Raw genomic sequence first — 19,252 nt, forward strand, 5'->3', positions numbered from 1 at the left:
GGTGTTGGTGGTGATGGTAGTGGTGTGACAATTGTGGTGGTGGTGGTGGTGGTGGTGAGTGTGTGACAGTGTGGTGATAGTGTACAATGGTTTAGTGATACTGGTGGTGATGGTGGTTGTGTTGGCAGCAGTGGTGATGTGGTGACTGTGGTGGTGGCATTGATATAGCATTGATGTTGGTAGTGGTGGTGGTAGTGGTGTTGGTAGTGTTAGTGGTGGGGGTGGGGGTGGTAGTGGTGGTGGGGGTGTCTGTAGAGGTGGGGGTAGTGGGGCAGTGATAGTGGTGTTAATGGTGGCAGTGATGTCAGTAGTATTGGTGTTAGTGGTAGTGTTGTTAGTGGTAGTGATGGTGGTATTAGTGGTGGTGGTGTTAGCAGAATATTTATGACAATAAACTGCATAGAAGACAACAATGAAGAAAAACAAAAAAGAAAAAGCAGGAAGTAATCAGAGAAGAATAAACCATTTCTAATTAAAGAGAAATTGGTGCCTGTTTTACATCTGAGTAAACTGAGGTCAGCAAAACAAGATGGTAAAAGTATTTAGTAAAGTAATTGAATTAATTAATTTTAGAAGATACCTACCTCTGTAATGCACCTAGTTTCCTTGGTAACGGCTCACTGATAATCAGGTAGATGTTATGTCCAGGTTTTATGTTGCCTGACTCCATGCTGTCGGTGTTGTCATTAATCTCTTCATTAGTGCCTTCTTCGTTAGAACCATGCAGTTGATTACCAAGCCAAGTCAAAAATAGGTCGGGATAGATCTGCAGAATGATTATGCAACATTTTACACAGAAGAAGTAACAAGGAAATGAGCTGTTGGAGTCATCATCATCATCATCATCATCATTTAACATCATCATCACCATCATCATCATCATTTAACATCATCATCAACAACATCATCGTCATTTAACATCATCAGCATCATCATCATCATCATTTAACATCATCATCATCATCATCATTTAACATCATCATCATCATCATTGCCGTTGTCGTCTTCATCATCATCATCGTCATTTAACATCATCATCATCATTATTGTCATCATTTAACATCATCATCATCATCATTGTCATTATCATTATCACAAAGGTGAAGAAGTGTCTCAAAGAATAGTCAACAGAATTTTACGGGGTAGGGATACATGCTCTCATTCAAAGGTGGAACATTGCTATTGAGAGAAACAGTGACTATGTTGAGAAGTAGGAATGTGATCCACAGAGGACCAGCTTCATTTTGATGTATGATACATGTTCCTGTGTTGGTAATTATACCTGTCCCATACAAAACGGCATTACTTTTTGGCTCACCTTTGTTTATGTGTGTGTGTGTGTGTGCACACATATATGTGTGTGTATCTTTATGTTTATGTACGACACCCCTACTACTAGCACTACTTGACAACTGGTGTTGGTTTATTTATGTCCCAGTGACATAGCAGTTTAGCGAAAGGGTTCAATAGAAAAACCACCAGAATTAAAAATCAGTCCTGGGGTTGATTCTTTCGATAGAAACTCCTTCAAGGCTGTGCCCCAGAATGGCCACGGTCCAATGACTGAAACAAGTAAAAGGGAATGAAAAAAAAAGGATGTCATGGCCCAGAATCCAGCATAACCATTTCCAAAGACTTAATCTTCAACAAATAATAAAAATGAAATTGATAGTTTGCTTTTTTTCATTTGCCTCAGTCGTTGGACAGTGGCCATGCAGGGGCACCATTTTGAAGGGTTTAATCATAGAAAATGACTCCAATGCTGTTTTTAAAGTCTGGCACTTATTCTGTTTGCAGGACCGCTAAGATATGGGGATGTAAACAAACCAACACTGGGTGTGAAGTGGTGGTATCAGTGGTGGTGATTTGCAAAGATATGCACACAATCTCTGGTTACCAAAATTATTTCCAAGGCATTGCTTGGGCTATAGTAGAAGATACTGTCCCAAAGCGCTATGCAGTGGGACTGAACCTGAGACCACATGGCTGCAAAGTGAGCCGTTTTAACCACACAACCCTGCCTCAAGAGAAAGAAAAAGCAAACAGGTGAAATATTTATTCTTTTGTTTCAGTCATTTGACTGCGGCCATGCTGGAGCACCACTTTTAGTTGAACAAATCGACCCCAGGACTTATTCTTTGTAAGCCTAGTACTTATCCTATCAGTTTCTTTTGTCGAATTGCTAAGTTATGGGGACATAAACACACCAATATTGGCTGAAGTTGGTGAAGGGACAAACACAGACAGACACACACACACAAATGATGGGCTTCTTTCAGTTTCCATCTATCAAATCCACTCACAAGGCTTTGATAGGCCCAAGGCTACAGTAAAAGACACTTGTTGAAGGTGCCACACAGTGGGACTGAACCTGGAACCATGTGGTTGGGAAACAAGCTTCTTACCACACAGCCATGCCTGCACCTATGTATATTTGTATATTTAAAGATTACAAATAGCAGCAGCAGCAGTAGTAGTACTTGAAGTAGTTGTATCATTATATGGTTGGCCCTGACAGGGTTGACCTTGAGAGGGGTTGTATCTGTAATTCAAAATAGTTTTGTGCCACTACACACCACCACATACTTAATACACAACAATAGTAGTAACAGTAGTAGTGGTGATGGTGGGGTAATGGTAGTAGTAGTAGTAGTAGTAGTAGTAGTAGCACGAGTAGCAGCAGCAGCAGCAGCAGAAGCGACAACACCATACATGACTAAACGGTTCCATAGCAATAAATTGAGGTTATATTGCAATGCTTTTTGCATTATTTTATTCATTTCTTTGACTTAAAGAATTCTTTAAAGTTATTTACTCATTGGGAAGGAAGATCTTTTATTTCAAAAGACCATAACATTACAATATCATGTCGGCAGAATATTGCTCGGCTTTGGAATATATTATTTGAAATGATGGAATCGGTAAAACAAGCTTTATGCATGCACATCTAGACTCCCAACAAAGAGTAATGCCATGTGTGTGTGGTGTGTGCACATAAGTATATATATATGTATATGTGTGTGTGTACATAAGTGTGTGCATATATATGTATATATATGTGTGTGTGCACATAAGTATATATATATATATATATATATATATATATATATATAATATATATATATATATATATGTATGTATATATATATGTGTGTGTACATGATATATATACGTATATATAGGTATGTATATGTGTGTGAGTACATAAGTATATATATGTATGTATATATGTGTGTGTATGTGTGTGTGTATATAAGTATATATATGTATGTATATATGTATATATGTGTGTGTGCACATAAGTATATATATATTATATAATATATATATATATATATATATATTATATATATATATATATATATGTATGTATATATATATGTGTGTGTACATGATATATATACGTATATATAGGTATGTATATGTGTGTGAGTACATAAGTATATATATGTATGTATATATGTGTGTGTATGTGTGTGTGTATATAAGTATATATATGTATGTATATATGTATATATATGTGTGTGTGTGCATATAAATATATATATGTATGTATATATGTATGTGCGCACGCGTGTGTGTGTGAAGGCACATGGCTAAGTGGTTCAGGTATTCAACTCATGATTGTAAAGTCATGAGTTCAATATCTGCTTGTGCATCATGTCCTTCAGCAAGAAACTTCATTTTGAAACTATGTAGTTGTTTGTGTGTATATATATTTTTTATCTTTCACTGGTTTCAGTCATTAGACTGCAACCATACTGGAGCACAAATCAATTCCAGTATTTTTTTTAAGGGCTGGCTGAGTTCCTTTCAAGTGTTGGGCCTCTGGGAGGCAATGACCAAGACCTTTGGCACTATGTCGTGCTTGGGAAGGAGACCCATCAAACCAAGCAGATCTGCAGTCATGGCAGGTAATGGTGTCACACAAATGGCACCTGTACTGGTGACATGAGAAAGCACCCATTACATTCTTGGAGTGATTGGCATTAGGAAAGATATCCAGCCATAGAAAACCATGCCAAATCAGACTGGAATCTGGTGCAGCCTTCCAGCTTGCCAACCTTGGTCAAACTATCCAGTCCATGCCAACATGGAAGATGGACATTAAATGATGATGATGATGATGATGGTAGTACTTATTCTATCAGCCACCTTTGTCAAACTGCTAAGTTATAGGGCCATAAACAAACCAACACTGGTTGTCAAGCAGTGGGAGTGGGGGCAAACACAAAGATACACACATAGATATATGACAGGCTTCTTTCAGTTTTCATCTATCAAATCCATTCATAAGGCTTTGGTCAGCCTGGGGCTATAGTAGAAGATCCTAGCCCAAGGTGACACACGGTGGGACTGAACCCAGAACCATGTAGCTGGGAAGCAAACATCTTACCACAGAACCACACCTGCATCTATAAGTGTGTGTATGTGTATGGGGAGGTCATTTATAAACCACCACTGCTTGAGAACTGGGATTGGTTTGTTTACATCCCCATAACTTGGCAGTTCAGCAAAAGACACTGATAGAATAACTAACTGACTTGAAAAAAAAAAAGAAAAGTCCCAGGGTTGATTTCTTTGGTTAAATCCTACCCTTCAAGGAAGTGCACCAGCATGGCCACAGTCCAATCAGTAAAATGAGTGAAAGGTGAAGGACAATGTGACACTTTAGAAAAATCTTGCAAAAGAAACAATCAAAGAATGAAGAAATAACCAAACTTTCTATCATCAGGACAGAAATTCCATATCACATAAAGAAACGGTAAAGTTGGTACTGCAAGAATTCAATACATTGTCAATGAATAATAAAATCACAAAACACTGAATTATTTATGAGGTTTTGTTCATAATTTGTCTCTTTTTAAGACTGTTGTTCTCTTTCTCCAATTTAAAGTAGTTATTAACGTTATACAACATTTATTTGTGTATGTGTGTGTGTGTGTGTAAGTCTTATTTTAAAATTAACTTTGTTTTGATTTTCCACATATACATTGAATAAATTTGATATTAAATAATAATTTTTTTCTTTCTGTTTTTGAATTCTTTTCGATTTATTAATGAAATGTGACATATTTACTGCTGCGTAAAAAAAAACCCCACTTTCAAAGAGATTCTCTTTGGATTTATTCTGTGCATAAAAGGAGAGAAGGGGAAGAGGGGAGAGAGAGAGAGAGAGAGAGAGGAATTTACTGATGATGGAATTTGGTCTGACAATGAATTTACCTGGAATTTATTGGTTTGTGTATAATTATCTTACAATAAAATTATCCAGTGATGAAATTATAGTCTATGTATTTACTACAATGTGATTGCTGTATTTTTGCTGGTGTATAATGTGCGTTCTTTTTTATCTTTAAATCTATCAAAAAATTGCTCTGCATCTCATGCGATCATATTACGGATGGGTGACTGAGCATCATAGACTAAGGAGCAGACGAGCATAAGCCTGCAAGGCACAAAAATTGTTACTAATGATAAAATATTGGAAATGAGTCAAAATATCACAGACTTTTTGTACAAAATTATAAAAAATTGCTCACAGTACATTTATGTACTATGAGCAACCTCTCTGTCTCTCTGTCACAGGCAAACCTCCCATCATCTCCTCCAATGCTCCCCTCCTATTGAAGAATCTTTGTCTTCCTCCTCTAATGCCCCCCTCTGAAAGGGTCTTTATCTTTCTCCTCCAATGCCCCCTCTCAAAGGGTCTTTATCTTTCTCCTCCAATACCCCCTCTCAAAGGGTCTTTATCTTTCTCCTCCAATACCCCCATCTCCTATCAAAAGATCTTTGTCTTCCTCCTCCAATGTCCTCACTTCTCTCAAAGGGTATTTGTCTTTTTCCTCCAGTGCCCCCTCTCAAAGGATCTTTGTCTTCCTCCTCCAATGTCCCCACTTCTCTCAAAGGGTCTTTGTCTTCCTTCTCCAATGCCATCCTCTCCTCTCAAAGGACCTTTGTCTTGCAAGTTACTTGGTGCCCCTGCCAATGTTGGTGCCATGTAAAAAGCACCAGTTTACTCCATAAAGTAGTTGGTGTTTGTAAGGGCATCCAGCAGTAAAAATCCTGCCAAAACTGACCTCACCTGTGCTTGTGTCACATAAAAAGCACTCGGCTTACTCTGCTGGGTGGGTGGTGTCAAGAAGGGCATCCAGCTGTAAAAGTCCTGCCAAAACAGTCACAGAAGTTTGGTGCAGGCTCCTGCCTGGCCAGCTCCTGTCAAACCATCCAACCCATGCCAGCATGGAAAGCAGATGTTAACTGATGATGATGATGATGTTATGTCATGAGGTGACAATATCTCATCATACCACCTTCCCCAGCATATACAATTCACACCTGATATGTGTTTTGCATTATTTAATGTACATTTAATGAACATTTTTCTTTTAATTATCTAAATGAAAAATTCTCCTAGAATGATGAAAATAATATTAAATTTTCATCTGCCTATGAATTATTTGCAACAAGTGGATGACAACACAAACTATCATAACCAAAAATACGAGCATTATATCCAGTTTGGTAATTCTCTTGACTTTAAATATAAACAATCATACAACTGATCTGAAAGACAATAAAGCTGAAATACGATACACATATAACTTAAAATTTATATTCTAAACTTGTATATTGTCATGTCGTTGTATTTACAAGCAGAGAATTGAGCATTTTCCCATAGAAAAACTACTTTAAAATATTGGGTTGAGTCACAAATAATTTCTGTTGTTTTTGGAAGTAAATTGTAACAATGCATTTCGAATTTCAGATGTTTAAAATTCATGTAGAAGCCAAATGAATTTTACTCAAGAGGAATCAAAAAGCTACCTGATAAATGGCAAGAAGTCATTCAAAATAATGGCAACTGAAAATAATTCTATGTAAAATTTATTCATGAGAAAGGTGTTTAACAAAATCGGAAATTATTTTTCAGTGAGTGGATAATAAAGCATACGTAATTTGGTTTTGCCTCAAAATAGTTTTGTAAAATAGGAGTGCATCTTATCCAGGATGGCATCCTATATATCCTTTCTACTATAGGCACAAGGCCTGAAATTTGATGGGGAGAGGACTAGTCGATTACATTGAACCCAGTGTTTCACTGGTACTTAATTTATTGACACTGAAAGGATGAAAGGCAAAATCAACCTCGGTGGAATTTGAACTCAGAATGGAGTGGCAGATGAAATGCCTCTAAGTATTTCGCCTTATGTGCTAACAATTCTGCCAGCTTCGCTACCTTATGGCATCCTATATATGCCAGCAAATATGATGCTCACGATGAATTTACAGCAAAGAATTTACTGGACACCAAATATTGATATTTTTTATACTTTTGCTTGTTTTAGGCATTTGACTGTGGCCATGCTGGGGCACTGCTTTGAAGAACTTTTAGTTGAATGAATCTAATCCCAGTACTTATATTTTTTTAAAGCCTGATATTTATTCTATCGATCTCTTTTGCTGGACTGCTAGGTTATGGGATGTAAATAAACCAATACCAATTGTCAAGCAGTGGTGGAGGACAAACACAACACAAAAAACACACACACACAACAAGCTTCTTTCAGTTTCCATCTACCAAATCTACTCACAAGGCTTTGGTTGGCTTAAGGCTATAGCAGAAGACACTTGCCCAAAGTGCCATGCAGTGGGACTGAACCCAGAACCATGCAGTTGGGAAGCAAACTTCTTACCACACAGCCATTCTGGCACCTAAATGGGTAAACAAATAGAAGAAATATTCACCTTTGCTGATATTGTTCCATTTGGGTTAAATATCCAAATCTGGTTGGGATTATAGCTGTCTTTCTTCTGTAATCCAACAACACAACCAGAAATCTGGTATTCTTGGTCAGGCATATTTTGGTCTTTTATCCAAAAATCTGTGTAAACGGCTAAACAAAGCTGTGGCATGGCTTTGCAGTAAATGGTGCCATTCTGTGGAAGAATATAGGGATGAGAGAATGTTAGAATGAAAGAATGATGAGATTGAAGCAGAAAAAAATGATCGAGAGGAGAGAGGAGTGAGTGTAAGTGGAGTGTAAGAAGTGAGTGTGAGTGGAGTGGAAGTGGTGAGTGAGTGAAGTGGAAGGAGTGAGTGAATGACTGTGTGTGAGTGGAGTGGAATGAGTGCATGTGAGCAGAGTGGAATGAGTGAGTGCGAGTGGAATAGAATGAGTGTGAATGGAGTGGAACAAGTGAGTGCGAGTGGAACGAGTGAGTGTGAGTGGAGTTGAACGAGTGAGTGAGAGTGGAGGGGAACGAGTGAGCATGAGTGGAATAGAATGTGGAGTGGAACAAGTGTGAGTGGAGTGGAAAGAGTGAGTGAGAATGGAGGGGAACGATTGAGTGTGAGTGGAGTGTAACGAGTGAGTGTGAGTGGAGTGGAATGAGTGAGTGTAAGTGGAATAGAATGAGTGAGTGTGAGTGGAGTGGAACGAGTGAGTGTGAGTGGAGTGGAACAAGTGAGTGTGAGTGGAGTGAAATGAATGTGAGTGGAGTGGAACGAGTGAGTGTGAGGAGAGTGGAGTGGAATGAGTGAGTGTGAGTGGAGTGGAACGAATGAGTGTGGGTAGAGTGGAACAAGTGAGTGTGACTGGAATGGAATGACTGAGTATGAGTGGAGTGAAATGAATGTGAGTGGAGTGGAACGAATGAGTGTAAGTGGAGTGGAACGAGTGAGTATGAGTGAAATGGAATGAGTGAGTGTAAGTGGAGTGGAACAAGTGTGAGTAGAGTGGAATGAATTAATGACTGTGAGTGGAGTGAGTGACTGACTGATTGAGTGTGTGAGTGGAGTGAATAAGTGAGTGACTGATTAAGTGATTGTGTGTGAGGGGAGTGAGAGAGTTAGGAAACAGTGAATTAAAGACAGAAAGCACCCGGCACACACATTACAGCAGAATAGTATAATTCACCAATGCAAATATTGTCTACATTGCAAACTTTATGAATGATTCATTATCAATAAACATAATCGCAATAATGTTGACATCTTTATCGCACATATCACACATATTAAGTATTATCTAGGAATGCTATCTCACCAAGTCTGATATCTCCATCATATATAATATATTTTATTGAGAAATACTATCTCGCCAATACTGACAGCTCTACCATACACACACACGCACAATTTACAAACATCATTTCATGTATGCTAATGCTGGTGGTGGTGCTGATGCGAAATTTGAAGAGCATCCTTTAATTCTTTGTCCTTTATTTTCTTATTTGTTAGTGATTTTTGCAAGCTGATATCAATAGTATGTTTCTCCAGATTTCGATATTTATCAAGCATGGACATGGCTGAGAGGTTAAAAAGCTGGCTTTGCAATCATGTGTGATTTCAGGTTCATTCCTGCTGCATGACACCACAGGCAAGTGTCTTCATTCATTGCCTTAGCCTTGGCCTGAACAATGACTTGTGAATGAAATTAGGAAATTTAAACTGTACAGAAGCCTGTTGCAGGCATATATATATATATATATATATATATTATATATATATATATTGCCCTCATAGCAGAATCACTACCAGAATTAGAGAAGAAACTTCAAGTGTGGAAGCAAGGTTTAGAATTGAAGGGCCTTACAGTCAATGTTGCAAAGACCAAAGTTCTAGTAAGTAGGAAGGCAAACACATCACGCACCCCTTCAGGTAGGTGGCCCTGCTCAATCTGTAGAAAAGGTGTAGGTAGAAACTCTATAAGATGTACCCAGTGTAAGCTATGGACACATAAGAGGTGCAGCAACATCAAAGGAAGATTAACCAGGAAGTTGTCAAGCAGTGGGGTTTGGGGAGAGGGGAGGAAACAAACTCATGCATATATATATCTCAATATAACAGAAATACTTAGGATAGTTCCAACTCATAGTGGCTGTGTGATTGGTAGTTCAGAATCTCATGGTCACTATCGGAATCTCATGGTCGCAGTGCAAATAAAAAAATAAATAAATTTACAATTCTAAATCAACTTCATTATCATAAACCTATCAGATCACAGTCTCCTCATAATAGTCATTTTATTCTAATCTAATTCCAATTCTTGTATTGGATGTCAGTTAGGATTGAATCTTTTGTGTGTTCGTTCAATACAACCTGATGATCTTGCATTTTTGATTTTGGTTCTTTTTTGCAACTAAAATTTAACTGGAATGATGTTAAAACAGACTTAATGACTCAACTCTTTAGAATATTGCTAAAAGCTGTCACCTATAAATTGCTAATGTAAATCAACAACTAATCAGATCAATATTTGACCTGATGAATGTTTGATGCAGCAAAAAGATGGATCAATGGTTAAAGTACAGGTACTTCAATGTCTGAGATTCAGGTCAATAGAGTATGAAGCTAGGTTAGAAATAAGAAGGGTACGTGTGGAGATTATCATTTGTGTAACTGCCAATATAACAGAATAGAAGAATGTTGTGGTTAAAAATCTGGAACACCAGATTTATGGTTTGAAGTTTAGACTTGGTTAGAATTCTAGAATATCTTTTACTTGTTTTAGTAATTTGACTGCGACCATGCTGGGGCACTGCCTTGAAGAATTTTTAGTTGAATGAATTGATCCTAGTACTTATATTTTGTTAAACTTGCTACTTGTTCTATTGGTCTCTTTGGCAAACTGCTAAGTTACAGGGACATAAACACACCAACACCGGTTGTCAAGCAGTGGTGGAGGACAAGCACAGACACACACAAATATATATATATATATATATATATATATATATATATATATATTATATATATATATATATATATATATATATATCATCATCATCATCATTTAACATCTGCTTTCCATGCTAGCGTGGGTTGGACGATTTGACTAAGAACTGGTGAACCAGATGGTAGCCCCAGGCTCCAATCTGATCTGGCAGAGTTTCTACAGCTGGATGCCCTTCCTAACGCCAACCACTCCGAGAGTGTAGTGGGTGCTTTTACGTGCCACTGGCACGAGGGCCAGTCAGGTGATACTGGCAAATGCCATGCTCAAGTGGTGTTTTTTACAAGCCACCAACACAGGAGCCAGTCCAGCGGCATGGGCAACAACCTTGCTCAAATGTTTTTCATGCGCCAGTAAGGTAACGCTGGTAATGATCATGTTTGAATGGTGCTTTTTACATGCCACCGGCACAGAAGCTAGTCAGCTGCTCTGGCAGCAATCATGCTCGGATGCTTTGCTCCATATATGCTCTTTCAGGGACACTCCCAGCATTGGTCTTTCCATAGCTCTTTGAGCAGTTACTAGACTCTGCTCCTCTCTCTTCATTCTGGCTCAGGTTACACCCCTGTACAAAACTGCAGGTAAAACTGTGTCACTGAGGAGATTGGTGTGAGCGGTCCTATCCAGCTTTCCTTTGAGTACATCTTTGATGAAGTTGAATACATTGCTCGCTTGACTGAGAATCTGTGGACTCATGCAGTTGTCGAGTGACGTCTGTATGAATGGAAGAGGCCACTTGGAAGGCCCCCAAATCGGTGAGTTGATGAAATACGTCAAGCATTTGGAGCTATGTGGATGAGGAAGACATGATCCAGAGAGGAATGGACAGCATGCTGTGACCATTGGTGTCAAAATGATGCCCAACAGTCTGGTTGGTCAAGGTAATCTTGGTAATATTTCAGAACAATCCTTTGCAAGTGTTGTCAGTTATTTCTTCACACAGCACCCAAGAAACATATTTTCATTCATCAACTCAGTCACTCCCACAACAGATCAACAACTCCATCCAGCAACAACATCAACCAAAATGGCATTTTGTTTTCCATTAAATTCAATAGATCCGGCAAGCCAAATGAGACCATAACCATACGAGTGTGATCGTTGACAGAGCAGCTATTCAAATATGATCGTTACCAGCGTCACCTTACTGGCACTTATACCTGTGCTAGTAGGGTGCCAAGAGCACCATCCGAGCATGATCGTTGCCAGAGCAGCCAACTGGCTTCCGTACCCGTGGCACATAAAAGGGCCCCATTCAAGCATGGCCATTACCAACGTCGCTTCACTGACACCTCTGCTGGTGGCACGTGTAAAAAGATTCGAGCGAGGTCATTGCCAGTACCGCCTGACTGGCCCCCGTGCCGGTGGCATGTAAAAAGCACCCACTACACTCTTGGAGTGGTTGGCATTAGGAAGGGCATCCAGCTGTAGAAACTCTGCCAGATCAAGATTGGAGCCTGGTGCAGCCATCTGGTACGCCGGCCCTCAGTCAAAATCTTACAACCCATGCTAGCATGGAAAGCGGATATTAAACGATGATGATGATGATGTACCATACAAGTTAGTCATGTTTTTAATCCATTTACTCTAATACCTAATTTTTGACACAAATGCTGATTGTTTCATTTGTATATTTTGGAATCAGTAATTTTTTAAATGCATCAGTATGTTTCCTGGATAATCCTTCACCAGATGTGCAAATAGTAATATAATCGATTTCTTTATAACATTTTAAACCATAATCTTTGATTTCTTTGTGAAAAAAAATTTACATTTTTCTTTATGACATTTTAAGCCACATTCTTTTAACTAATTGAATATTATTTCTAAATTATTTCAATGTTTTTCATCCAAGAAATGTTGTCAACCAGCCACGCCTAAACTTAATTATTATTTTTCATAATTAATTGTCTAATTAGGTTATTATTCGTTGAATAATCAATTTATAATTTCATCATCATCCTCATCATCATCCTGATGTCTATCATTACTATTATTGTTGTTGTTGTTGTTGTTACATGATGATGATGATGAAGACAACGACTTACCAAAATTACTTTATATTCCATAGTTTATTATTTCGTCAAATGATTTCAACAGATTATTTCTCCATCATATAATTTTGTTAAATTTCTCATAATACTATTAAACAGATCTAGTTTAAGAAAATAGCTTACCAAATTGAAATTAACTGGAATGGCATAGGAGACATAATTTTTTAAATGCAGAAACAACAGAAATACAATAGACAAATGGAAAATGTGTTGGGAATGTGTTGTGTGCTTGTGCATGATTTATAGTGATTGAGATTATAACATTCCCCCACCTGGATGGGATGCCAGTCTATCACAGCGTTAACTTCCCAGTTATTGCTCAGCTCTGGGTGCATTGCTTCTTATAGCAGAAACAACTGTAAGCTAATGAAAGTGATTATGCAACTCCAGTATTATTTTTTTTGTCATTTATTAAAGGTGTAGCTGTGTGGTAAGAGGTTTTCTTCCCAACCTCATGGTTCTGGGTTCAGTCCTACTGCATGGCACTTTGGGTAAGTGTCTTCTACTACAGCCTCGGGCTGACCAAAGTCTTGTGAGTGGATTTGGTAGATGGAAACTGAAAGAAGCCCATCGTATATATCTATGTGTGTGCACATTTGTGTTTGTCCCTCACCATTGTTTGACAACCTGTGTTGGTTCGTTTACATCCCCATAACTTAGTGGTTTGGTAAAAAGTGACTGATAGAATAAATACTGGTAGTGGTGGACTGGCCAGATTGCCAGCTTGCCTGATGGCAAGTGGGCCCCTGCACCATTAGAATCCATATATGGGGGCCCATCCCCTCAAGTTTGATAAATTTTTATTCACTCCTGGAAGAATGCATTAATTATTTCCGCCAGGCTGTGTTTGTAGACAGTTGAAAAGAATACTTTTAACAAAAAAAAAAGAAAATTAAATGATAGCATTGTAGTTGTGGGTGAGCCCCCTTGTAGTTACAGGTGGGTCTCCTTGTAGTTGAGGGTGGGCCCCCTTGTAGTTAAGGGTGGGCTCCCTTGTAGTTGTGGGTGGGCCCCCATGTAGTTGCAGGTAGGTCCCCTTGTAGTCGAGGCTGGGCTCCCTTGTAGTTGTGGGTGGGCCCCCTTGTAGTTGCGGGTGGGCCTTCTTGTAGTCGCGGGTGGGCTCCCTTATAGTTGTAGATGAGAACCCAGGTTCAAAATTTCCCCAAGACACCTGATGAAGGCTGGAGGGTATATCAACCGAAACGTTGTGTTAACAATAAACAAGATGAGGACAAATATCCGTCAAATGTAAATAATGTAAATAATGCAAATAATGAATAAGTGATATTTTAAAAAAGAACATTCAAATTTATAGAGAAATTACAAGTATAACAGGCATGCATATATATATATTCCTTTACTCCTTTATTTGTTTCAGTCATTTGACTGTGGCCATGCTGGAGCACCGCCTTTAGTCGAACAAATTGACTCCAGGACTTATTCTTTGTAAGCCTAGTACTTATTCTATCATTCTCCTTTGCAGAATTGCTAGGTTACGGGGATGTAAACACACCAGCATCAGTTGTCAAACGATGTTGAGGGGACAAACTCACACACACACACATATATATATATATATATATATATATTTATACAATGGGCTTCTTTCAGCTTCCGTCTACCATTTCCACTCACAAAGCTTTGGTTAGCCTGATGCTATATCAGAAGACAATTGCCCAAAGTGCCACACAGTGGGACTGAACCCGGAACCATGTGGTTGGTAAGCAAGCTACTTATTACACATCATCATCATTTAACATTCGTTTTCCATGCTGGTATGGGTTGGACAGTTTGACCGAAAACTGGTCAGCTGGAGAGCTGCGCCAGGTTCTAATCTGTTTTGGCATAGTTTCTACTACTGGATACCCTTCCTAATACCAACCATTCAAAAGGTGTAGTGGGTGCATTTTACATGCCACCAGCAGGGGTACAAGTTATGAAACACCAGCATCAGCTATAACTACGATCTCACATGGCTTGACAGGTCTTCTCAAGCACGGTATAATAAGTCCTGGGGTCAATTTGCTTGAGTAAAGGTGGTGCTCAAGCATGGCTGCAGTCCAATGACTGAAACAAGTAAAAGAGTATATGTGTGTGTGTGTGTGTGTATGTATAATATATGGATCCTCTCTCTCTTTTAGTTAGACACAGAATATGTCAGGAATGAGGTAATTGTAGGTTGTAACTTCCAGGTTTTATCTGGGAGGTTGCATTTAGTGGTGTTAAGTTCAGTAAGATTGTATCAACCAAGAATCTAGACTTCATCACAATTCTGACTCATTGGTCGTACTCTGTAGTTTTGTTTTGTTTTTTATTTATTTATTTATTTAGTATCACTCTAACAGATAGAAAAGAAAAATCAGAGAATATGAGAAAAAGAAGGAGTGACAAGGAGAGAGGGAGAGAGAGAAAGAAACAAAGAAAGACAGACAAACAGTGAGGAAGAAGGGGAGAGGGAGAAGAAAGGATATATAAAGAAAGAGATAAAGAGAGAGATTGATAAGAGGAGAGAGAGAGAGAATAGAGAGAAGAAAGAAAGAAAAAGAGACAACAGACAATGAGAAAAAAATGAGAGAGAGATAAAGGAGACAGAGAGAAAGAGAAAAAAATAGACAGAATGACAGTAAGAAAGGAGAAAGAGGAGAAAGAAAGAGGGAGAGTGAGAATGATAGAGAGAGAGAGCAAGGAAAGAAAGAAAATAAGAGAAATGGAGAGGAAGAAGAAAAAGAAGAGAGAGAGAGAGAGAAATGATGTGACTAAAGAGAAACATTGTAAGTGGCCTTCAAGTAATATATTAAATTTCTTAAAGAGAGAATGGTAAACGTCGATGCCAAATGGCTACTGTACTTAAATTTTCAACATCCTTTTATTAGAGGTGGGTGGAAGGATACGAGACTTGTGTGTAGATGATGTCTGATGTACTCTTACATGATTCCATGATGACCAAAGTTTCACTGGAACTGTAGATGTGGCTGATAACATAGAAATCAATATCTCCATTTGTACTTCTAGCAGAAGACCGGGTGATTTCCTTTCGGCTTTTGACACTCCTGTCCTTGTCCTGTTCAAATGACAACTTCTGATGACGAAACTATATAAATAACACCCCTGTTCTGGTTGCTGCTTAGCCCCAGGTCGTCCTTGTATGAGCAGGCTTTTGATCAAGGTCCTTCCAGCTATGATATTTCCATCCTCTGTCTCCAGATCTACATAATCCAGTGTTCCCTCCTCCTCCTCCTCCTCCTCCTTCTTTTTCTTCTTCTTCTTCTTCTTCTTCTTCTTCTCTGTCATTGCCGTTGTTGTCATCATCATCACCATCATCATTGTCATCACCATCACCATCACCATTATCATCGTCATTTATCACCACCACCACCACCACCACCACCACCATCATCATCATCATTTAATATCCACTTTTCCATGCTTGCAAAGGTGAGAAAGAACTTGTTGAGTCAGATTTTCTACAGCTGGACATCCTTCCTGTCATTAACACTTACCTGTTTCTAAGCAAAGTAATATTTCAACCTAGTCAGACATGTTTTTCATGGAAAACTGGAAATGAACAACCTCGCTTGTATAACAATGAGGCTCATTTACAACCATCATATGATGTCTGGACAAAGGTACACACACGGACACATACTATACACAAACACATACACACACACACATACATGTACACACACACATATACACATACGTCAGTGTCCCATGACTGACTCCTATGCCAGTGACATGTAAAAAGCACCATCTGAACGTGGTCGATGCCAATGCCCCGACTGGCTCCCGTGTTGGTGGCATGTAAAAAGCACCCACTACATTCTCAGAGTGGTTGGCATTAGGAAGGGCATCCAGCTGTAGAAACCCTGTCAGATCAGATTGGAGCCTGGTGCAGCCTACTGGCTCTCCAGACCTCAGTCAAACCATCCAACCCATGCCAGCATGGAAAATGGATGTTAAACGATGATGAAGATGATGATGATTAAACGATGATGATGATTAAACGATGATGATGATTAAACGATGATGATGATGGTGATGATGACATCAATATACACATGCATACACACAAGTAGAATAATAAATGAAATAAGGAAAGCTTCTAACCATACAGACATGAAAGTTGAAAACACCTTTACCTATTTCAGGTGCAAAAACCCGTCTTCAGAAGAATACAGGTGCTTTCAACATGGTACCAACATTGGTTCTTTCTATGTGGTGCCAACACAGGTGCTTTTTATTTCATTATGTATATTAAGGTATACATGAATATGGGTTATTATGTGTGTCAAAGTATATATGTTATTGAATATAATTTGTAAACATAAATCCATTGATAGGATGAGGAGGGTATGAAATGAGAGTAGGGGTGGATGATGTTTTTAAATTTGACAATAAACTGTTTGTGCTACAAATGAAGAACAGGATAAAGAACACACAGTTCTATATTTAAGAGATGAGGAATTATGTACATTATTTACATTTGACGGATATTTGTCCTCATCAATTTTGTTGTTAACACGTTTCGGCTGATATACCCTCCAGCCTTCATCAGGTATCTTGGGGAAATTTCGAACTTGGGTTCTCATTTCTAAGGTATTTTTTTATGTTGTTATTATTATTATTATTATTAGGTTGTCCCAAAAGTTCGTAAACACTTGCGAAAATTGAATTTTTACTCGCCAAGTACTAACAAAAACAACAAAAATTATTCCTCAAAATAAAGACCATTATTTTCCAAGACTTTCTACGAACTTTTGGGACAACCTTATATTATTATTAATATTATTATTATTCAGGTGACTGCCTGAAATTGAACTAGGAATCTTGGGGTTAGTAGCCTGCGTTCTTAACCACTACACCATGTGTGTGTATATGCATGTGTGTATGTGCATGTGTGCATGCATGTGTGTGAGTGTGCATATATGTAAAGAACACAAATGGGGCTCGTGGGCATATGGTGTAGTGGCTAAAAGCACGGGCTACTAACCCCAAGATTCCAAGTTCCATTCCAGGCAATGACCTGAATGATGATGATGATGATGATGATGATGATGATGATGATGATGATAACAGCATTGAAAAATACCTTAGGAACGAGAACCCAGGTTCAAAATTTCCCCAAGACACCTGAGGAAGGTTGGAGGGTATATCAGCCGTAACGTTATGTTAACAATAAACAAGATGAGAACAAATATCCGTCAATTATAAATAATGTAGGATAAAGAAGAATCAATAGAATGGAACCACTGAATTCTTAATGATGGATTATGGCTGGATTTATAGATAAGAAATTGCTGGCAATTCACTGAAGCTGACTAAAGCTGATCGAGCTGAGAGTGATATCAAGGAAACTGTTGTTAAAACAGCAGAGTAAGTCTATGCCCAGTCATGTATGCCTCGAAAATGTAAATATAGATGCACAAATATATATACAAATACACAAACACACACAGTATGTGTATATATGTGTGTGAGTGTATAGGTTTGCATATTTTGTGAGTGTGTGTATATATATGCATACATGTGTATGTACGTGTGCATGTGCATGCTTGTATATATATAAATAGATACGTATATGTGTGTGTGTATCATCATCATTATCGTTTAACGTCTGCCTTCCATGCTGGTATGGGTTTGTGTGTGTGTATATATATATATATATAAATATGTTATGTGTGTGCATATGTATATATATATATCATGATCATTCAACATCTGCCTTCAATGACGACATGGATATATATATTACTATATTGTAGGAATGAATGTGTGCATGTATGCATGTGTAAATATATATATACATATATATATATATATATATATATAATATATATATATATATATATATATTTACACATGCATACATGCACACACACATATATATATATATATATTATATATATATATACATACATACACACACACATACATATAGAGACAGATAGATAGAGACAGACAGACACAGAGAAAGATATACACAGACATAAATGCATGTGCCTGCATGTATATTATCTACCAACCTATCTACATACATACACACAGAGAGACTTACCAACCTACCTACCTTCATACATACATACATACATACATACATACATACTTACATACATACACACACATATATACATACACATACATACATATGAAAAATTAGAACATATACACCCATTGTTTGCTTGTAATAATGAGATAGGAGTGTACAAACAGCCAACACATGTTTTTTTAAAAAGGCACAGATATAACAGATAAATTGATAAATGCTCAAAAATTTCAAGTAAATCACAGCAATGAATCAAATGTACATGCTTGAGTGATCTCCAGAGAAATCTGAAGATCACTCAAGCAAGAACATTTGTGTCAGATTGAATCGCTGTATATCACGTTGTTGAGCACAAATACACGCATATATAAACATTTACAATTATTCTTGTAAGCACAGGCATTGATTGTGGA

General features: G+C 38.0%; 1 protein-coding gene across 3 annotated transcripts in view; it reads right to left on the reverse strand.

Moving 5' to 3' along the window:
- Positions 1 to 19,252, reverse strand: part of LOC115214434 (doublecortin domain-containing protein 1-like) — a 299,436-nt gene that overhangs the window by 126,300 nt on the left and 153,884 nt on the right. For all 3 annotated transcript variants that reach the window (XM_036504819.1, XM_036504818.1, XM_036504820.1), the window contains 2 exons: positions 7,750 to 7,941; positions 585 to 766 (listed from right to left, as the gene is read on the reverse strand). In XM_036504819.1, coding sequence (XP_036360712.1) covers positions 585 to 766; positions 7,750 to 7,941 — 374 coding nt within the window. The remainder of the gene's footprint in view (positions 1 to 584; positions 767 to 7,749; positions 7,942 to 19,252) is intronic.

Source organism: Octopus sinensis, linkage group LG7 (genome assembly GCF_006345805.1).
Source record: "Octopus sinensis linkage group LG7, ASM634580v1, whole genome shotgun sequence".
NCBI classification, from domain to species: domain Eukaryota; kingdom Metazoa; phylum Mollusca; class Cephalopoda; order Octopoda; family Octopodidae; genus Octopus; species Octopus sinensis.